The sequence below is a fragment of the Miniopterus schreibersii genome (assembly GCF_964146895.1).
Source record: "Miniopterus schreibersii genome assembly, chromosome: 4".
NCBI lineage: Eukaryota > Metazoa > Chordata > Mammalia > Chiroptera > Miniopteridae > Miniopterus > Miniopterus schreibersii.
The window spans coordinates 73,614,637-73,636,979 of record NC_138105.1 but is presented as its reverse complement, the minus strand read 5'-3'; the positions used below and the strand labels follow the sequence as shown (position 1 = coordinate 73,636,979).

General features: G+C 52.8%; 2 protein-coding genes across 7 annotated transcripts; one reads left to right on the top strand and one right to left on the bottom strand.

The window, feature by feature from the left end:
• Positions 1–509: 509 nt before the first annotated feature.
• On the top strand, positions 510–1,773 carry INSL3 (insulin like 3; the record flags this gene model as incomplete). The annotated part of the gene is made up of 2 exons (XM_081136095.1): positions 510–699; positions 1,565–1,773. 2 exons carry the CDS (start codon positions 510–512, stop codon positions 1,771–1,773), a joined length of 399 nt encoding a protein of 132 aa, XP_080992221.1.
• Positions 1,774–2,316: 543 nt separating this feature from the next.
• Positions 2,317–22,092, bottom strand: B3GNT3 (UDP-GlcNAc:betaGal beta-1,3-N-acetylglucosaminyltransferase 3). Of its 6 annotated transcripts, none has more exons than XM_081136059.1 (4): positions 22,074–22,092; positions 9,273–9,332; positions 6,629–7,240; positions 2,317–4,739 (listed from the first exon to the last, which is right to left on the bottom strand). In XM_081136059.1, the coding sequence occupies exons 3-4, from the start codon at positions 7,199–7,201 to the stop codon at positions 4,188–4,190; spliced, it is 1,125 nt and encodes a 374-aa protein (XP_080992185.1). In that variant the 5' UTR covers positions 7,202–7,240; positions 9,273–9,332; positions 22,074–22,092; the 3' UTR covers positions 2,317–4,187. The 6 variants fall into 6 exon arrangements, with proteins under 6 accessions (XP_080992185.1, XP_080992182.1, XP_080992183.1 ...); XM_081136056.1 differs by lacking the exon at positions 22,074–22,092 and adding an exon at positions 21,799–21,918 and having other exon boundaries at positions 6,629–7,315; XM_081136057.1 differs by lacking the exon at positions 22,074–22,092 and adding an exon at positions 21,799–21,887.
• Between the last annotated feature and the right edge of the window lie 251 nt (positions 22,093–22,343).

Sequence of the window (22,343 nt, the reverse complement as noted above, 5' to 3'; positions counted from 1 at the left end):
GGGGCCGCAGCAAAGTGGCAGGCAGAGAGAGAGAACACGCTTAGGTCTGGGGCTCTGCTTTTATTGGCATTGAGGATCAGGAGGCCTTGGGTTTTGAAGACTCATCCTTTATTGGTGAATTTAAAACATGACAGTGCTAATTTAACGAGTGAAAGAGAAAAAGCAAGTGGCCCAAATGGTCAGTTATCAAAATCAACCGAAATCTCTAAAACAGAGGAGCTTCACGGGAAAGGTCACCTGGCACTTCATCTAGGTGCTCGGCGGGCACGTGTGTTTTGGAGATCACTGTCACTAAGGCGGTTGCCCTCATAATTAAAGCTTAATTAAGTCAGGCACTAGCATTACAAAGAAGAAAAACAGTGGCAGGCTTACACTGAATTCGCCCTGCCCCTGCCCTTGACCCTCTCCCTGGGCCCTCTCACATGCTTCCTCCCTCCAAGGTCCCCAGCTGGGGCAGGCTGGGCGCCTATAAGGGGGGTGCCTCCTGGGCTCGGGCGCCTCCTGCCACTATGGACCCTCGCCCGCTCCCCTGGGCGCTGGTGCTGCTGAGCCCGGCCCTGGTACTGGCTCTGGGCCGCCCGCCCGCCCCGGAGGCGCCAGAGAAGCTGTGTGGCCACCATTTCGTTCGTGCGCTGGTGCGAGTGTGTGGGGGTCCACGCTGGTCCCCCGAGGCCGGGCGGCCAGTGGCTGGCGGTGACCGTAAGTGCGGCGGGCAGGGGCTGTTTCGGGTCTCTAAGTGGGCACGGGGCGCATGTGGGCGCCGGCTGGGGCGGGTTTGCACAGGCCCCTGGGAGTCCACCTGCCGGCTGTGCGGCGTGTTCCCCGCTTCCCCTGCTGGGCGGACCCCGGGGCGAGGCCCGGGGCGGGAGACAGTCTGGCAAGCGCACAGTCAGGTCCGTCTTTACCATTTCACTATTTTGATCTTCATGCATTTTTGTATTAATTTTAATTTTTAAAAATATTGCATTAAAATATGATTGATTTTGATTGTTGTTGTGGCACTGCCTTAAATTGTGCTCCAGAAGGCCAGTGCTCACTCTCCTCACCCTAGTCCTGGCCCTGGTGCAGAGAGCATAAAACAGGTTTGTGTGCACGTGTGCCACACGTGTCCTGCGTTCATATGTCTGTGACACAGGTACAGACAGGTGTGTAGAGGCACACATGGCAGGTGGGGGCACTGGGAAGGGGTTTGAGGGCATGTACATGTGTGTGCTCATCTAGGGGTGTGTGTGTCCATGTGTACCCACTCTGCACACCCATGTGCATGTGTCACATGTCACTTCTGCTGTCTTCTGCTCTCTAAAGTGTCTGTGGATCCATGTGATAGCTGGCACATGTGAGTGTGCACTGCAAGGGACTCGAGTGTGGGTGTTGGTCAAGCATGCACACGCCTGGATGGGTGATTAAATCTGTGCCCAGTGGACAGTAGGCACAGTGTCACTCACTATTTGTGTGCATGACGAGTGTTTGGTGGGGCACTCAGAGGGATATGACCAGGGGTGTACACACAGAATGGGGGGTCTTCTGGGGTCCCTATCTATGCTGAACTTGACTCTTTCCCCAGGTGAGCTGCTGCAATGGCTGGAAGGACGACATCTCCATGGCCTGATGGCCAATGAGGACCCCATGCTGGTACTCGACCCACAGCCCCTACCCCAGGCCTCTCACCATCACCACCACCACCGCCGCCGGGCAGCTGCCACCAACCCTGCCCGCCACTGCTGCCTCAGTGGCTGCACCTGGCAAGACCTGCTGACCCTCTGTCCCCACTGAGCCTTCCTAGGGCATGACTTTGGGGGAGCCAGAGACCCAGAAGATCTGGTCTGGTCAACTCCTGAAGCCATACAGCACCATAAAGCCACATGTCTGGGGGGACATTGTTGATTACCTCCTGGGACAGGGAACTCACCACCTACCCTAGATCACTTGTCTTCTGTGGGACCAACTGGGGGGAAAAACAGTCTCCACCCTGGCTTGGAGGATCCTTGACTTTACAAAGATGTGAGACACTGAGGATCAAATGTCTTCATATCCGAGGAGCTCCAGGCACCACCCTCTCGGCATTTGACACCCCATCTTGCCATCTCCCCAACAGTAAATAAAACTTCTGCAGAATTCAAAGCAACTTTTTGGATTTTCTCAGGAAAAAAGGATGAGCCTGGGTCACAGTACAAAGTGGGGAAACTAAGGAATAGGGGATGGCTGCTTGCCAAGACCAGACAAGGAGGGAAAGGCCAGGTGCAGGATTCAAATCCTGGGAGGACCTTAATGTCATGTAATGCCCATTTAATGGTACGCACACACACACATGAATATCCAAGTGAATCACAGTGGATATTTATTGATTTAACTCTGGTCATTCTTCTCACTTGTATCCTCCCTTCATCCTGAGATGGGAATCATATGATATAATCTCCTTGCTATAAGGTGGGTCTGTATCTGCTGACCCTTCACATGAGGCTGGCAGAAAGAATACTGGGCAAAGTGTGCAACACACAGTAGGTGCACAATAAATACTTAAAGAAGGGAGAGAAGGCAGGATAGAGGACAGTAGAGCCACAGTCCTAGTGGGAGGCGGTGAGCCAGGGAGGAGAGGAAGTTGGGTGGGATTGGGAAGGGGCCTTGCCAGAAGCAGGAAGCTGAGGTGGGCCCAGTGTCCTATGCAGACAGGAGCAGAGTCACCCCCCTGCCTCTCTCTCCTGAGCCTATCATCAAGCTGGCAGTGAGAATCAGTCTTAGGGGGATATAAACTTAGAGCAATTGGGAGCCATGGTGAGTGTGTGAGCAGGGATGGGGTAAAGTCAGATTGGCATGATCAAGACTCCTGCAGCTCCACTCTGTCTGTATATTTTCTACTGGAAATGAGACTTTTACAAATGATGTAGATTGGTCTGAGTCAAAACTTGTAAATAACTTTTTTTTAAAAAAAAAAAAAGGACCTCCAGGTCTTTGCCAAACATTTTATTTTCTGAGGACCCGTACTCTGCTGCCTGAGGTGCCCGGCCACCACCCCAATGCCTGTGAGGCCCAAGTCCCAGACACTTGTCCAAAGCCAGCAAGGTTGGGGTTCACCAATTTGCTTAGATCTCCCTAATTAGACCCCTGGGATGAGGGGTCAGTCCTGTGTTCCAAGAGCTCAGAGCCACTCAAGGACCTGAACCTCCTCCTTCTCTGGGCACTGGGGTATTTGTGCTGGCCTTGGGCCTAGTGAAGACCCCTCTGGTCCCAATACTGTTCCCTGAGTTCTTGGGGAGCCCAGGTGTGGGGGCTGGGTCCTGCCAGGTACTCCAGGATACTGAGTCTTCATAGCCTCAGAGAGACATCTGCCTCCCTCCTCTGCTCAATATTTCCATCACTACAGCACTTGATACTACAGGCAGGGAGGGTTGGTCCCATTCATGGCCTCTCTGGCTCCTCCTACCATCTGAGGGGTCCAAGACCCAGTATCTGAACCCCTTTCCCTGGCTGAAAGAATGCTTCTCCCTCCCTTCAGCTGCATGTGAACCCAGGAATTCCCAATTGGCTTTGAACCACGGCCAGAACTCACCCACGATTAAACCACTGCAGATTCACTACCAAGGAGAGGCTGGCCACTATTTAGGGTTCAGCACATGATCAAGGTCGGGGCTGGGATGTGGGACTTTGACTCAAATAGGATGGAAGTAGCAGCAGCAGCTGGAACCCTGGCAGAAGTGCTGCTGCTACAGAAAGAGATGGTCCTTCCAGTTGAGAGTCTAGGAAGGATGACGAACATGGTCTAAGCAGTACTGGGTGAGTTTTGAAGGATGTGTAGGAATTTACCACAAAACTATTCACTCATCAGCCCTGGCTGGTGTGGCTCAGTTAGTTGAGAATCGTCCCAGGCACCAAGAGGTGGCTGGCTCGATTCCTGGTCAGGGTACATGCCAGGTTGCGGGCTCAGTCCCTGGTGAGGGGCACACAGGAGGCAGCCAATAGATGTTTCTCTCTCATCGATATTTCTCTCTCCCGCTCCCTTCTTCTTTCTCTAAAGTCAATAAAAACATATTGAAAAAATAAACAACAAAAAACTATTCACTCATCAAACCCTCCCTGGCACCCGCCTATGCCCTAGGAGGTCAAAAGTCTCAGCTTCTTGAGAGGAAAATGTTCCCCTTTCCTGTGGGGGTGCAGACAGGAGCCTAGAGGCTAGGGGCCCTGACACCACCTCAGAAGATCTGCATTCGCTTGCCACAGATGAGGTTGGGCCGGCTCAGTGCATCCCACATGAGCCACATCTCATACGGCAAGAAGCGGTGCACCAGCAGCAGCTCGCGGTAGAAGCAGGGATCAAAGGAGGACAAACGTGGTGAGGGGAGCCAAATGCCGGGAGTGCGGATACCACTGTGTGAGGCGGGCTTCAGGCCCTCCTGCTTCAGGCACATGCCCAGGAAGACATCATCGATGGGGAAGAGCTCTAGAGTGGGGGCAGCCCTGCGCAGGGCAGCAGCCGTGAAGCGGGACAGCAGGAAGCCACCACCTCCACAGTAGGGTGGGTAGTGCTCATCCTCTGTCACTATCTTTGGCACATAATATTTGCTTCCGGGGGTCCGGATGGGGCCCACGTATTGGATCAGTTGCCCCACAAAGAGGTGGTGGTCAGGGTTGTGGCCCTGCAGGTAGGAGACCATGTTGTCTGTGTGTGCAAAGACATCATCGTCTCCGTTGAGTATGAAGCTGGCTTTGGTGCACCGAGTCTCCTGCCACCGTAGGAAGAGCACCTGCAGGTGGGTGGACAGGGCATATGGGCTTAAGGGCTGGGACAGTCAGCCTCAGGTCCCTGTTGGCTGCCCCAGCCCATCGAGCCCTGGTGAAGATGTGTCCCCGGTCAATATAGCCTGGGTTCAAGGCCTCCCACCCTGTGACGTGACCTCAGCAACCAACTGCTCCTCTCTGTGCCTCAGTTTCCAACTTTCCATTCAGGCCTCATCTCAGGGCCTGCCTAAAGGATTGCTGGGGATCCAGAGAGATGTTCTGTAAAGCGCCAAGAAAACTGTCACATTTACGTTTATTGCTATTCCTTCAGCCTCTGCCTGGCTGAGTGCTGCTGTTATATAATTACTTGTGTGGTTGTCATTGAACATCTACCTCCCCTACCAGACTCTAGGCTCCCCCTGGGTGGGGGCTGTGTCTCCTACCCGTGCCATGTTCCCAGCACCCACTTTGGGCTCAATGCCTCCCAGGGGCTAGATTCATGTTTGTTAAGTTAATGTTTACCATGTCCTTTGGTGTTTTGTGTTAAGACTATGGCATGTTGAAGGGTCCTGGCCCCCTGCTTGCTTTAGCTTTAGTTTCCTTCATAATAACATTTGCTGCCTGCCAGGTACTATCCTCAGGGCTTACCCTGCTTTGAATCCCTAATGCAAGCACAGGAGGCAGGTGTGGTCTTCAATCCCATTTACAGATGAGGAAATGGAGGTGTCCAGAGACAGTGCCTTGAGCAAGATCACATAACACAGAAGTAGCCCCTTGAGGTCTTGAACCTAGACCTGCCTGTACCTACTAGGAGCAGGAACCTGAACTGGGTCTTACTCAGCTTGCTCCACCCCAAGCCCCCAACCTGGGTTGATCCTTGGAGCCTCCAATTCCTCCTCTGCATGTGGATTCTCTCTACCTGTCATGGGTTCTTGTCCATCAAAAACATCTTTATTGCCTGGCCAGAGTGGTTCAGTTGGTAGAACGTCATCCCGTGTACAAAAAGGTTGCTGGTTCGATTCCCGGTCAGGGCACATACCTGGGTTGTGGGTTTGATCCCCAGTTGGGGAGCGTATGGAAGGTAACTGATCAATGTATCTCTCTCTCTTTCTCTAAGCTTGTCCTCGGGTGAGGATTAAAAAAAAAAAAAAAAAAAGTAAGTCTTGCCCTGGCCAGTTTGACTCAGTGGTTAGAGCATTGGCCTGGGGACTGAAGGGTCCCAGGTTCGATTCTGGCCAAGGGCACGTACCTTGGTTGCAGGTTCAATCCCTGGCCCCAGTTGGGGCATGTGCGGGAGGCAATCAATCGATGTGTCTCTTTCACATCGATGTTTCTCTCTCTCCCTTCCACTCTCTCTGAAAAGCAATGGAAAAAATATCCTTGGATGAGAAAAAAAGTCTTTATTGAGTACCCACTGCACAGACTGGGCCTCCTGGGGAGACAGAACCAAACCAAATAAACGAGATGTGTTCTGTCCAGTACCTGCCTCCCCCCACCCCATTGCCAATATTATTTGAGAGCCTGGCACTGGTCCAGGTGCCTATTATCTCAGGGCTAATATCAGGGCTGATGTAATCCTTACAGCAGCCCTCAGAGGTGGGTGAGTCCAATTAATATCCCAATTTCCCTGATGAGGAAACTGAGGCACAGAGAGGTGAACCATCATTAAGGGCAGCACGGAGCCTGAATTTCAACCTGGGTCATCAGGTCTCTATAGCCAGGCTTGTGGTCTCTGGCCAGCCTGCACCTTCTCCCTGCCTCCCCTCGAGGAAATGAACTTCAGATGCCATGAAGACAGTAGAGGGGGTAAGGTGGGGGTAGGGGTCTGCTGGTCCCCTTGGGCCCCGAGAGGAGATGGTGGTGAACTGGGAAGGAAGGACAGGTGGCCTGATCAGGTGACTTCCCGCCAGCCTACCTGCTTGAGCGTGAGGTTGAAGAAGGAGTCATGGAAGTCCCACTGCAGGATGTCACCATAAACCCTGGCCTCCAGCGCCAGCAGCTGGTTGACCTTGCGAGCCTCGTTCGGTTCTGGGACCGTGCCCACCAGGAAGAGAAGGCGCAACCGGAGGCCCTGCACCATCCGCTCGCGGCCCCAAGTGCGCCGCACCAGCTCCCGGCGCTCGTAATTGCTGGGCGACGACTTGATGACCAGCAGCAGGAAGACTGGCTGCGCGCACTTGCTCAGCGGAGCGTCCTGCAGCAGCTGGAAGTCGCGGCAGTGCTTGTGCAGCAGGAAGTCACGCACGTGCTGTGGCTGCTGGGCGAAGTCCGGCAGCTTGGCCACGGAAAAGTTGGCCTGGCAGGGGGCGGGCGGGGGAAAGGTGGGCGGAGGTCCCCAGGTCAGAGCCGTGGGGGTGCCCAGCGGCTCTTTCAGGTCCCCACAGGAAAGTGGTGACATGTGCAGACTGAAGAGGAGGAAGAGGAGAGTGAAGGTGCAGAGGACCACAGTCAGGACCACTTCTGTCTTCAAGGGCCGGAAACACTTCATCGTGGTCTCCGGATTTGGGACTGGTCCAAGGGGACGCACCTGGGGAGAACACTCACTGACGATCCGGATGGGCCAAGCACTTTTGCTGAGCCACCTGTGGACCCCAACACTTGGCTGCAATGTACAGTTGCTCAGGTTAGTAAACTATTGAAATTTTCCCCCACCTAGTCCCCCTATACCTCATCTCCTCTGGCACCCCAACTCAGGTTGACTCTGACAGTTGCCCAGGCCCTGCTAGGGATTCCATATTTACAAAGAAAACTGAGACACAGGTATGCCGACAGAGCCCCCGAGACTCAGTGTGCCCAGAATCCGCCCCTCCATTTCCAACCTGGTCCTCTTTGTCCTGGCCTCAGAGATGGCCCAGGAGCCTCCCAGAGGGAGAGAAAGCTCCCTTTTTACCAGCTGAGAGCTGCTGAGATCCTTCCTGCTTCCCTGTCACCTGCCCCTCTAGGGAGCGCTGAGCTCTGGGATTCTGATGCGACCATCGCCCATTCTCCTCGACTACAGTAAAACCTTGATTAACGGACTAATTCTAGTGAGGGGGTATCCATGAAGGCCGAAAGTCTGTTATATAAGAAAGTAGTTTTTCCGAATGCGTATGTTGAAAAATTGACAAATTAGTTAGTTTACCTGTTTTTACTTATGTAGACATGTTTGTTTAATTAAAATTAAGTATGTATGAAAAGTTTAACTTCACAGAAAAGTTTTATATATGTATTACAGTAATTTTAAATTTATACTGAATAGGTCTAGTAAATGCGTGCATTCACCAGTCCCCGGGAGTAAACAAATTCACATATAAGAACATCAAGTCACATGGCGCACAGCAGAACCAATTACTGCGACATGCTGTGCGATCACGTGCTAGTCATTCCCGGACCGCTGTTTGCTAGCAGTGACTCTTGGATTTAAATATGTAGACTATAGTTGTAGATACGTAATATTTATTTATGTCAGCGAAATTACTACAGTGTTTTTTCCAACATATGGCCTATTCACTAAAATTTGTTAAAAATAACAGTAAATTAATAAAAAAATAACCTGTTAATTTAATTATGAGCAAATCTTGGTTAAAAGCATTTTAAAATTAACAGGGTGTCAATTTTCATATATGACATACAGACTGGAAATTTTGTCGATTAAATCCGAAGTCCATTAAATAGAGGTCCGCAAAATCAAGGATTTACTGTATTTTTAATGATCTTTTGGCCTGAGCGTGGTCCCTTGCTCCTTACAGATCCCTCAGGCCCAACATGTATCAAACAAAGCTACCTTGTTTGGCGAGCTCCTACTCCTCCTTTAAAATTCATCTCAAACAATCCATTTTCTAGGAAGCTCTCTTTGACTCCACAGGAAGAATACTGGTTCCCTGTTTGGTACCTTTAGCCCTGTCTCCTGCTCTGGCTCAGTCCTGATCCCAGACACATGTCTGTGTCTGGCTTTGCCTTCCCAAGACTGGGGGTCCTGGCATCAGCCAGCATGAGGCAGACGTGTGGGGGAAGCAGGGAGTGTTTGAATGAATAAATTTATGAATAAAGTAAATTCATTAAGCTTCTCTCTGGCAAACTCTTATTCAAACTTCAAAACCCCAGCTCTAATATCTCCTCCTCCTAGAAGCTTTTCCTCCCCATATCTAGGCAGAGCCCTTGGTCTCCCTTCTAGGTCCCTTTCCCAGGCTCCCCTAGACTCCTTCAGTGTCCTTTTGTTTAGGAAGGTGGTGTTTGTGCTGTTTTCAGCCCTAAATTTGAGGATCTATTTTTCTAGAGCATCATGAAAGTGCTGGGTTAGACCCAAGACAGAACTTACCCATACAGCAAACACTTATTGGCTTACCCCAGGGCAGTGAAGACTCTGGAGCATAACTCCTGGGTTTAACTACTGACTCCATCACTTCCTGGCTGTGTGCCTTCCACATCCTGGACCTCAGTCTCCTCAGCTATAAAGGGGGCATCTGAACAACCCCCAACTCACAGGGCTGTGCAGGTGTGAAGGGAGCTCTCAGCACCAGGCGCCTAAGTGGTCATTCAATGAGTGTTAGTTGAATGAATATGTGAATCTCAGCACTTACCTCAGCTTGCCTCAGGAAGTCCGTGCTGGTCTGAGGTCTCCTCTCTCTCCCCACTGATACCTGGAACAGTGTGGAGCAGTCAGGGGGTTCTGGTAGGACCCTCCTGCCCCAAGCGACCCCACCTAGCTATTGCCGGGGGGGTGGGAGGCAAGCAGGAGAATAGTTTCCTATTTCCATCTACAGCCTCAAATTGGTGCTGCGCTGGGGACAGGTCTACCTCCCCAATGTTCCCATTGCTGTCTCTGCATACCGCCTGACCAAGGCCTCTCCAGCCAGATGTCTCCCAGAAATGAGATTCATTTCCCACCCCACAGGTCCCTCTGTGAGACCTTGAGAAAGAAGCTGGACCTATCTGAGACTCCATGTAAAATGAGGGGAATGAACTCTGTGTAAAAATGTTGGCACAGTTCTGCCTCAGGACCATTGCACAGGCGTTCCCTCTGCCTGGCATGCTTTTCCCCAGATTTGCACACAGCATCCTCATTTCCTTCCTGTTTTTGTTCAGATGTCCCCTTCTCAGGGAGGCCTCCTCGGAACACACCATCTCATTGATCCCCCATTTTCTTCCACAGCACTTTCCACCTCCTAAAATATATAATAAAACTTTTCTAAGTGTATTGTTTCTTATCCATCTCCTCTACCAGAACATAAGCACCATGTGACTTGTCATGGTCACCGTTTTATCCTCAGCTCCCAGGACAGTGCTTGTTATACAATAGGTGCTCAATAAAAGTGTGTGGAGTGAATGATGCAGGAATGAATGCTGTTTTGCCACAGCATCTGAAAAAATACTGACTCTCCGAATGAATTTATACACTCATTCATTGAAGTAAATATTTATTGTGTGTCTATATGCCACCTCCTGGTAGCTGGGGACACAATGGTGAACAGGCACAAAGTACCTAAATGTCTCTGCCACTATGGAACCCACACTCTCAAGGGGGACAAACACTAAATAATAACATTGATGAAATGATACAAGGAAGCCCCTAATTTAGGGGAGACAAATCCAGATACCTGTGGGATCAGGGCTGGGCCAGAAGAAGGTACCAGGATATTGAAGCTGAGGCTTTGAAGGACGAATAGGAGTTCACCAAGGTAGAAGAAAAAGCAAATGCAAAAGCATAGAAAAGAAAGGTATATTCAAGGACCTGCAAACAGTTTATTTTGCTGAAAAGTAGAATTTGGAGTGGGGGTGATTTCTGAGGCTAGGAGATGTGTGGCCAGACCCTGTAAAGACCTTGAATGCCATGCTGAGAAGTGGGACTGTCTCCTGGGGGCAGAGAGGGGGAATCATGGAGGGTGTGTCAGCAGGGAGCAGAGAGGTCAGATTCAGATTTATTGTGTGGTCCCTGAGTTGCCCTGAGTTGACCTTGGCAAGTTGTTTCCCCTTGGGAACCTGTTTCCTCATCAGGACATGGGAGTACTAAGACACTCAGAGTCACTTGGAATTGTTCACTAAAGGGTGTGGCTAGAACAGGCCATACTGCTCTGGGTTGTTTGCCCTCAGTGTACTGGTAAGATTTATTTCACCATAAAAAATGGTAGAACCTGCTGGATAGAACCTACTTCCTCCAACACCCACCAAAAAAGCTATGTGTTTTCATTGGCCAAGAACCTCCTGGGGTACATCTGCCAGGTGTGGGTGCTCTTAGGCACCCCTCACTCCTGTCTCCCCCATCACCAGGGACGTCTGCCCCATCTCATTTGGTCCAGCCATACTAACCTCTCCACAGTTCCTTAACCACCCAGGCTCAGCCTTTTGCACTGCCATTTCTTTCACCTGGGAAGCCCTGCCTTCCTGCTCTTGCCCTTGATCTTCAGATTCAGCCCAATGCGACCTTGATAAGGGAAAACTCGGTCTAAAATGGCCAAGAGTCCATGTGGCCCCCTCCCCAGGGCTTCCCCTATTGCCATCCTATGTTCCCGCAGCCCCAAACGGGAAAGGGCCTTTCCCCCGCCCTAAGCAAGGTAGAGCTGCCACGCAGGGGGAAGCATGTGTGTATATAACTCCTTGCCCGACTGTGCTCTGGGCTCAGACTTTGGAGTTGGACTCCTCTGGGCCCCCCAGCGTAAAATAAACCTCCTGAACCCCGAGCCTCCGAGTGCCGCTTGGTCTTTCCATAAGGTGAACGTCTCCGGTTCCGCAACATTTTGGTTCTCTGACCAGGAAGCCCAAACGCGCTGGCCCCTCGCAGCCACCAGTTTGGGTGGGAGCGCGGGGCAGCAGACGACAAGGAGGAGTCGCAGGGGAGAAGGCGCCCCTGCCCTGATTTGGCAGTCACCGATCCGGCTGCCTCCACTCGGCCCCGCACCGCGGCCCAGCACCGCGGTTCCTGCCGGACTTGAGGCGGCGAGGCGGGACAGGACCAGGACCAGGGCATCGGACACGGTAAGGCCCCGGGGCCCCAACCAAGTCAGGCCTGCCCGAAGGGGTGGAAGGGGAGCCCCATCACCTCCCAAGGACCACTAGTGGTCCCCAGGTAGGGTTAACCAGGGAGGGAATGTCATAACCTCTGAATGACTGAGAGTGTGAATGCGAGTGAATGTGTCTGTGATCCCACGGCACTAGCCGTGGGCCCCAATCCGTATCCATAGTCGGCCATAAGGACATAACGGTGACTCAGCTTCGCTGACCGGGCCCGGGGATTATACGGGTGCACCTTAGTCAAGGCGGATCCAAGTTGCCCTGAGGCAGCGGATGGACGGGCATCTGAAAGGCCCCTCTGGGGATCCCCCCCCTTTGTCTGTATCCGATACCATACACGGGAACATGGGAGGACGTCAGGGAAAGCCCACCGTGCTAGACTGTATGCTGAAAAACTTTGAGAAGGGATTTTTCGGGGACTATGGCATCAAAATGACTCCTAGCACTCTTCGCACTTTGTGCGAACTTGAATGAACCACCTTCGGGGTCGGTTGGCTCTTGGGGGGGAACCTTGGATGTCCCCACAATCCGCTGGGTCTGGCAAGTTGTCACCGGAAAATCCCGGCCACCCAGACCAGTTTCCTTATATAGATTCCTGGTTAGAAATAGCGCAGACTCTCCCCTCTTGGGTACAGTTCTGCACCAATAGGCAGGGAGAGGCTAAGGTCTTCGTTGCTCAGCCTGAAGGAAAACAGATCCCTTGAGTTTTTGCGGGAGACCAAGAAGAAAGTCAGCCTCCTAGCAGCAGCCCTCAGAGAGGAGGGGTCAAGAGGGCAAAAGAAGACTCGCAGGCCAAAGGGGGGAAATCGACGGACCCCACTGGCGGCAGATCAGTGTGTCTATTGCAAGGAGACTGGGCACTGGAAAAATGAGTGTCCCAATAAAGGAAAACCTTGGAAACCTAGCAAATATCAAGGGGAGCCACAATAAGGCAACCTTGTTGGGTTAGCCAGCACAGGCTCTGACTGAAGGGGACCGGCCTCGATATTCCTCGGCTTCCACAAGCCCATGGTCAGGATGGATGTTGGGGGCCAAAATGTGACTTTTATGGTAAACACCAGAGCAGAACACTTGGTAGTCACTATGCCTGTGGCCCCCCAGGGAGGAGGACAGCCACAATACTTGGAGCGACCAGGGACCGGGCTGTCCAGAAATCCTTCTGCCAAGCTCGCTGTGTGAACTCGGGGGCCATCGGGTGCGGCCTGAGTTCCTGCACATGCCTGAATGCCCCACCCCTCTCCTAGGCCCAGACCTCCTCTCTAAGCTAGGGGCCCAGATCACCTTTGGACCAGGAAGGGCTACCACCCTGCAGCTACACCCCAGTAGCAAAGACTTTGCACCCCTCATTATGGCGGTTGTCACCCCAAGAGAGGAAGAGTGGAGGCTGTTCAGCATACTGGAATGGAGTGAAAACTCCCCCAGGTTCCAGGCGGAATTTCCTCTCGTCTGGGCTGAAGATAACTCTCCTGGACTCGCCCTCAATCGGGCCCCAGTGGTAGTTGAGCTAACACCTGGCGCTTGTCCACAGAGGCAAAGGCAGTAAGTATCCCATCTCCTGAGAGGCACCCTTGGGTATCTGAGACCACCTAGTCAAGCTCAGGGACTCTGATATCCTGGTCTAATGCGAATAGGCTCGGAACATTTCCCTGCTGCCTGTCAAGAAACCCGGGGGTGGATACCGGCCAGTGCAGGACCTCCGGGCCATCAACAAAGTAACTGTCTCCTTGCATCCAGTGGTTCCAAACCCATACACCCTCCTCAGCCAGGTCCCTGACACCACCTCATGGTTCACCTGCCTAGACCTAAAGGATGCCTTCTTCTGTCTTTGGCTCGCACCCCAGAGCCAGCCCTTATTTGCCTCTGAATGGACAGACCCAGACCCAGGAAGACAGGTGCAACTGACCTGGACCCGGTGACCACAGGGTTTTAAGAACTCACCCACCCTGTTCAGAGAGGCTCTAGCCACTGACTTAGCCGCTTACCCGCGAGAGGCTGTCCAATGCACCCTTATCCAGTACATGGATGGCCTACTCCTCGCCAGCGAAACCAAGGAAAATTGCATGGCAGGAATGCAGGCCCTCCTCAAATCACTGTCAGAAGCTGGGTGTCACGTCTCATGGAAGAAGGCCCAGATCTGCCAACGCCAAGTCTGGTACCTCGGGTTCCTCCTTTCACAGGGCCGCCGGGCCCTAGGACCCGAGAGAAAGAAGGTGATCACCTCGCTGCCGTGACCTCAGACGAAGAGAAGCCTTCGAGAGTTCCTAGGGGCTGGGGGTTTTGCCGGATCTGGATTCCGGGCTTCTCGGCAACAGTGAGACTGCTTTATGCTGCCTTAGCCGGTCCCGATGGGAGTCCTCTGTGTTGGACAGAGGAGGCAGAGGAGGCATCCGGAGCACTGAATCAGCCCTCGGACAAGCCCCTGCACTGGGATTGCCTGACACTGAGAAACATTCAACCTGTTCATCCACGAAAAGGACAAGGTAGCTCTGGGGCACTCACACAGCCTGTCGGTCCGTGGCAAAGGCCCATTGCATACCTGTCTAAGAAACTGGACTCAGTGGCCGCTGGATGGCCCCCCTGTCTCCGTACCTAGCAGCTACCGTCTCCTCAAGGAAGCTGACAAACTCATCCTCGGACAGGAACTGAATGTCAAAGTACCACACCCGGTTGTGTCACTCATGAACATCCCAGGGCACAGGTTCCTCTCAAATTCCCACCTAGTTCAATATCAGGGTTTGCTCTGCGAGAACCCCCGCATCACCCTGGAGATTGTGCGCACGTTAAACCCGGCCACCTTCCGCCTCACAGAGGAAGGTGAACCGGATCATGACTGCATGGAGGGAACTGATGAGGTCTGTGCGAGTCACCCGGACCTGCGGGACCAGGCCATCCAAAACCCGGACCTAACACTGTTTTGTGATGGCAGCAGCTATCTCCAGGAAGGCGTCCGCAAGGCAGGGTATGCAGTAACCACATCTGAAGAGGTCTTAGAAGCAAAGGCCTTGCCCGCTGGGTGGTCAGCACAGAGGGCTGAACTGCAAGCTCTGATCCAGGCCCTAGCCCTTGGCAAGGGCAGGCGGGTTGACATCTACACTACTCCCACTACGCATTTGCCATGGTCCACATACATGGGGCCATCTAAGAGGAAAGAGGCCTCCTCACAACAGCGGGAAAAACTATTAAGAATAAAGCAGAAATCTTAAAACTACTAGAAGCTGTTTGGCTCCCAAGGGAAGTCGCCATTCTCCACTGGAAAGGACACCAGAAAGGAACTGACCTCATTGCGAAGGGAAAACGCTTAGCAGACAAGGCAGCGAAAGCAGTTGCGCAGCAGGAATCGTCCCATCCAAACCCAACTCCAGTCCTTGCCCCAGTAAAAGATTCTCGCCAGCCTAAGTACACCCCTAAGGAGACTAAATGGGCCAAGGAAGAAGGGGGTACCCTCATAGTGCAGGGCTGGTGGTGACTACCGAATGGCCGCATCACAGTCCTGGTAACCCTCGGGCCTCACCTGGTATCCGAGTACCATCAGCTCACTCATCTTGGAAAAACTGCCCTGGAAACCCTTCTGAAAAAACAGTATTACATCAGCCACCTGCAGGCGCTGTGCCAAGCAGTAGGGGAACGGTGAGCCACCTGTGCCAGGAACAACGTGCATTCCATGCCTTGGCCCTCTCCTGGGGTCCAGAGAACAGGAAACGCTTTTTGAGGACCTAGAGATAGATTTCACAGAGGTCCTGCCCAATTGCGGTTACAAGTATCTCCTGGTTTTAGTTTGCACATGCTTAGGATGGGCCGAAGCATTTCCCACTGGGACTGAAAGAAGCAGAGAAGTCACGAAGGCCCTCCTACGGGAGGTCATCCCTAGGTTCGGCCTACCGCTGAGCACCCACAGTGACAACGGACCAGCCTTCATAGCTGAAATCATCCAGACCCTGTCGAAGGCCCTCGGCGTATCATGGAAACTCCACACAGCATATCGACCTCAGAGCACAGGGCAAGTAGAGCACATGAACCGTACCCTTAAGGAAACATTAACCAAATACAGCCAAGAAACCAGTCTCTCCTGGGTAGATCTACTGCCCTTGGCCCTGCTACGTACCCGTTGCATCCCTGGAAAGTTAGGCTTTTCCCCCTTTGAGTTAGTATATGGAAGGCCTCCCCCAAGTTTAGGAAGCATCCCGGGAGACCTACATCAAGTGGGGGACCAGAGCCTGACAGAACAACTCCAGGCCCTGGGAACTAGCCTGTCAGAACTACAGCAGTACACAGTTGAAAGGGCCCCCATCCCTCTAGGGACCCCAGTCCATCCATTCCGGGCTGGAGACCTAGTATGGGTCAAGGACTGGAAAAAGGAACCCCTCAGGCCACATTGGACAGGACCCCACACTGTAGTTTTAACCACTGCTCTAAAAGTTACAGGTATCACCCCTGGGTCCATCGTTCCAGAGTCAAGAAAGCCCACGACATTCCTGAGGAGGAGTGCTCGGATGACTGGAGAGCCAGCCCGGACCCAGGTGACCCCCTCAAGATCCGGCTAAGGCGGGCAGCTACCTGCTGAGCACAGGAGACCTCTGGTTCCTGGTTGCAGCTGCGTTCATCACCCTGATCCTTGGACTTGGACTTACTGCGACAGCCCCTCCTGAGTGGACTTTACCTGCTAGAGTTGTAGCGTTTACTATTTACTGCACCCTGGCATCATGCATTTTCTTAGGAGAGGAATGCTGCTACTTCGCGAGCCAGTCAGGAATAGTTACCAAAGTAAAGGAACTCAGGGAGAGAGTCAAACAACCGAGGGAGCAAGAAACTGCCGGGGATGGTGGGGACAAGGGTAATGATCCTCCCGGTTACACCGCTTGCGGGGCCACTCATCACCATTGCCCTCGTTGTCACAATAGGTCCTTGCCTCCTCAACCTACTAATGAGGTTCATTGAAAATTCAGTCTCCCCTATGCTTCCATGTCATTGAATCTATTCTGCTCGTCAATTTATTAAGTTCTTTAGATTCCATGTATAACCTAGATCATGTGATATTTTTCTTTTGCTGCCTGGCTTATTTCACTTAGCATAATATTCTCCAGGACCATCCATACTGTCCCAAAGGGTACGAGCTTCTTCTTTTTTACAGCTACATAGTATTCCATGGTGTAAATGTCCCACAGCTTTTTAATCCACTCATCTACTGATGGGCACTTGGGCTGTTTCCAGATCTTAGCTATTGTAAACTGTGCCGCTATGAACATAGGGGTGCATAAATCCTTTCTGATGAATGTTTCAGGATTCTTAGGATACATTCCTAGGAGCGGAATCACTGGGTCAAACAGCAGCTCCATTTTTAATTTTTTGAGGAACCTCCATACTGTTTTCCATAGTGGCTGCTCCAGTCTGCATTCTTGAGACTGACCAAAGGTCAGAGGGATGGAGGGGGGCCGGGGGGTGGAGGGGGAGAGAGTAACCAAAGAATTTATGTGCACATATGCACAACCCAAGGACACGGACAATGGTGGGGAGAGTGACTGGGGAGGGGGAAGGAACGGGGGGGGGGGAATGGGTCATTGGGGAGAAAAAGGGACATTTGTAACACTTTAAACAAAAATAAAAATTATAAAAAGTTAAAAAAGAAAAAAAAGAAAAAGAAAATTCAGTCTCCCGCCTAACCATAGCCAAGGTCCTAGCTTTACGAGGGTATTGGCTGCTAAATAACTTTAATGATACCCTCTGAGGCTTGCCACCCCCAGGGCATCAAAGGGGGGAATGATAAGGGAAAACTCAGTCTAAAATGACAGTTGTCCCCCCCCCCCACCACCACCACTTTCCTGCGATGTTCCCGCGCGTGCCAAACCAGAAAGGACTTTTTCCCCGCCCTAAGCAAGGTATAGCTGCCACGCAGGGGGAAGCATGTGTGTATATAACTTCTTGCCCGACTGTGCTCTGGGCTCAGACGTTGGAGTTGGACTCCTCTGGGCCCGCCGGCGTAAAATAAACCTCCTGAACCCCGAGCCTCCGAGTGCCGCTTGGTCTTTCCATAAGGTGAACCTCTCCGGTTCCGCAACAACCTCCTTAGAGGGGCTCAACCTCCCAGCTAGTACACCACACTCTGGCTTTGCTTCTTTCTGCGGCTCTCACCACTGTTGGACAAATCTACTCACTTCTCTCCTGTCCATCTCCCCAACCAGCCTGGAGCCCCAGAGGTGGGGTCTGGCATCTTGTCCAAAAGCTGTGTCCCCACTTGATGCTCACTGGTGTTTTTTGCCAGAGGGAAAAATACTAATGATGACCCACATGTTAGCCATTTCCATGTGCTTCACTTCAGCCTAACTCCACTGAAGGTGACAGCAGCCACTGGGGGGCATAGGGTGCATGGGGGTGGGGTCCTCGGAGAATGCATTGGATTCAGGGGGCAGGAACAAGAGACACTGAATATTCCCCACTCTAAATATTCCTAATGTGCTAACGACCCCCATATTCACGACACTGAGATATTCGTGATGTGTTTAATGAGCAAGTGCTGATCGTTAGTGAAGTGCTGAATATTAATGACCCACCAAGTATGCAGGAGGCACCCAGTATTTACAATACATGACATAGTTGTAAAGCAACAATTAATAGTTGACTTGGAGGCCTCAAGGTGATTCTGCACAAGACACTTCACACAAGACACTCTCAATTTCCAAATGAGGAAACTGAGGCTTGGAAAAGGTGAGTCTTGGATCCCCCTCCAGGCCCATCAGACACACGCCCACCCTCATCTCCACCCTAGCTCCATCCAGCTCCAGGGGCCACAGGCCTGAGTGCCTCCAGCTTCCAAATCAGGAAAACAACAGCTTGTTCCCCCCTTGTCCAGCAGCTAGGAGGACTGAGACGGCTGATGCCCTTGAAGCAGCCATGGTGTCCCCTGGGGAAGGACATCTTGACCTGGCTATTGGCCATCCTGGGACCCCTGGACTTTGGCATCCTTGCCTGCAAAGTTGGATGGTATCAGCTGCAAACTCATGGTTACCCCTGTCAGTGCGGTCATCATTGCTCCTGCACTTTCACCAACTGTCCCCTGGGATTTGGATGGGGATGTGGAACATTCCTAGGCTGTCAAACGGAGAATTGAAGGGTGGGGGTGACAGAAGCATCTGGAAGAACCCTATTTGTATGCATAATGATCTACGTCCTGGGAAAGGCTGGAGGACCAAGCAGTGGTCCTTTCTATAAGTCATTCATTTATGAAGTGCCAACAATGACAATATTAATATCAGCAGCCGCCATTATGACTTGTACACTAATGACTGCTCTGAGCATTTGGGTCTGTGCCATGTCCTGGTCTAGGTTCTGGGCACACAGACAACTTGACAGAGAAACCCCAGTGCTCGGGGAGCTGATGTGCTAATGGGGGCAGAGAGGTGGGGAACAAGACAATTTTCTGGAGACTCATGAATGGGAATCAGGGTACTTGCAGGAGGGGGTTTAAACCCTTGCCTGTGGATGAGTCCCTGTGGTTCTCACTGGGCCATCCAGGGGGGCCCTAGGTTCCAGTTCCCAGGTGGGTGGGTGAGCTGGGCACAGAGAGGGCACCCACCTACCAGAGGTCAGTCACACAGCCAACCGAGACTGAGGAGTGTTCGTGGGATTTGGACCCTGACCTGCTGAATCTGAGGGTGATCCCTCACCGTTTTGTAGTAGTGATGGCTTGGCCTTGTAGTAGTGATGGTTGGTCCCCTATTTACAGGGAGCATGAGTGGCTTTTGTAAACAGAAAAAGAAGAAAAACCCCCAGTAAAGATAATTCCCTAGAAAGGTGTGTTCTGCACTCTGCTTTAGTAAAACCGTGTGTACAGGTGGATTTATGCAAACATACACCTGATAGTCACACTAATGAACACCTGGATGTGGAAGAAGGGTGGCAGGTGCCCTTTAGACTTTCATATCTGATGTTTTTAGTCCCAGGGTTTAACGTATTGGCTCACTGGATGAGCTGGTCCTCCCCTACCACAGAAGCTGGAAGGAGTCCAAGAAGAAATCTGAGGCTGGACTGAAGCTTCTCATTAAATGCCAGCCCTGTCCCAACTGAGCTCAAAGGGCATCGCTGGGCTTATTTCCTAGTTGGGGAAACTGAAGCTTCATGGTTCCTTTCTGTGGGAACCTCCTGAAGGACCCCTACACATCCAGGTTGGTCAGGACCCTCCTCTAGGCCTGTGCTTAGAGCCCAGCAATCTTCACATTTTTTGTCATGCAGAGATCAATGTCACAAATGAGAACACAATGAGCAGCATAATCAGGATTAGAGTTAACACACCAGGTCCTGCATGTGGCCTCTCCACCATGTGCTCATCTATACTCCATATCTACACTGAAAGGTAAGGCCAAGGTAGCCTTGTTTTTATGGATAGGGAAACTGAGGCCAGAGAAGTCAAAAAACTCATTCAAGGAAGGTCAAGTGGGAACCCAATCCCTGTCTTTAACCACTGCCTGGTGGGACTTCCTTTAGTTTGCAATGTTGGTAGTGAGCTCCCCATTATGGGGGGGGGGCAATCAAGCCCAGCCAGACTCCCAACAGGGGGGATGACAATGGGCATCCTCCCTGGTTTACAGGGAGGTGAGAGTGGGGCATGTCACTGCTCCAACCTGGGCCTCAGAGGCAGTGGCAGGAAGTCACCCAGTGGCATTTATCTCCTGGGGCCAAGCTGGCTTATCTGGATTCCTTGAAATTCTCACCTGGAGCAGAGAATCTGAGCCCCTTCTTGGTTTCTCCACACCCTTAGGGTCACCACACCCTCGGGATAAGGGAAAAGGAACAGGTGTTAGGCGGGGCTTGGTAAACATCAGCCACTCATAGGCCAGGTGGGAGCCTAGCTCCTTGACACGGAGGCCACACCTCAGCCCCGACAGATGTGGCAGCAGCTGGGGAGGAAGTGATGGCCCCAGGGCTAGCTCCAAATCTGACCAGCTTTCCCTGAGCCCCAAATCCCAGATCTGGACAAGAGGCCCTGGCCTGGGTGGGGTGGGGGATCCTCGGTTTCCCCATCTGAAAAGTGGCCATGAGAAAAAAGTCTAATCCAGAGGCAAAACTGGTTGGGAACTTAATGATGATTGTAATAATACTAATAATAGTTATTATTCATATAGTTATGGTGATGGCTGAAGTTCCATGGGCACCCAGTGGCATCTTACCTCCTGGAGCCAAGCTGGCTTATCTGAATTCCCCAAGCTCTGGCCTGGAGCAGAGCATCTCTTGAGCCCCTTAAGATAAGATGCCACTTAATAGCTGTATGGCTTATTTATTATTTTCACCTTCACCACTTTCATCCACACCCTCACTTGACATCCTAGGGAAAGTGAGGCTCAGAGACCTAAAGTCACTCACTGGAGGTCCCCCAGTAGTACCCTAATCATCAAAGCTTCTGCCTGCTGAACACCTTGTGCATCCTCATGGGAGCTGGGTGATTGTCCTCTCTCAGAGGCATAGGTCTAGAGGCCAAGAGCAACCTGCTCAAGCTCCACAGCTAGGCACTGGCTGAGCAAGGATCTGAACCCCAGGGGAAGCAGTGAACTGGCAACTGGCATCCTCAGGTCTAAATGTGGCCCAGGGCCTGGCAGCGGGGGGAGGCAATGGAAGAGGCTGAAGCTCAGCAGCAGTTCCTTCAAGCAACAGTAATAAGCCCCAGGTGAGGCCCCAGGTGCTATTCCTGCCCAGACCCTCCCAATCGGTGCCCTTAACAATTTCAAGGAGACAACAGTAATAGTAATGGCCAGAGCATACAGAGAGCCCTCCACTCCTGATCCTGCCCTATCCTGGGAGGAGGGCAGGGTGAGGACAGAGGTGCCAGAGTCCCAGGGGGCCTCGGTCTCCCCCCACCGCCAAGCATGGGGGAGACTTCCTTCCCAGCCAGGCCTGAGTCAGCCTTGGAAAAGCCGGGGTTACTATTAGGGACGAGTGAGGGCGATGGCGTTTGAGACGGGGTAAGGGGGTGGGCTCCAGGATACCCCCGCAGGTTCACGGTAAATGCGCGCGGAGACCGATTCCAGGCATCTGCCCGAGTTTCCCTAGAGCCCCCACTTCCTCCCTTCCACCACCGGGACCCCCAGGTCCTCGGGAAACCCCAACACTCACCCCCAGACACGGTCCAGTTTCCGACTCCTGCTCCTCTTGGCTGGCGACCCGTACGAAAAGTTTCACACGCGCTGAGCTCGGGTCCCCGCGGGCGCGCCTTCCTGCCTCCCCGCCGCCCCCGCCCCCGCCCCCGCCCCCGCCCCCGCCCCCCGAGCTGGGCCGAGTTTCCTGACCTCCGGGTCCCGCGGCCCCGGCCGACCCCTCCTTCTTCCCTCCCCGGCCCCGCCCCTTCCCCTCGCCCGCCCGGCTCCCTGCAGAGCCCGTCCGCTTCTGACCTGCCCGGCCTCGGCGGCCCCGGTCCTCCGCGAGCCGAGCCGGGCCGGCGGCGAGCTCCCGGCGGCGCCCTCCCGGCGGCGGGCACGGGGCCTCGCCCAGCGCCCGCCCGACGCGCGTTGGGCCAGGGAAGGAGCGAAAGGGGGTCGGAGGCAGCTTGGACCCAGCGGTTCTTCAGGTCTCTGCAGGGGGTTGGAAAGTTGCTAACCCTAAAAACTGAGAGCCCAGACATCAGAGGCCACGGTCTAGCATTCGGAAAGATCCCGGAATTA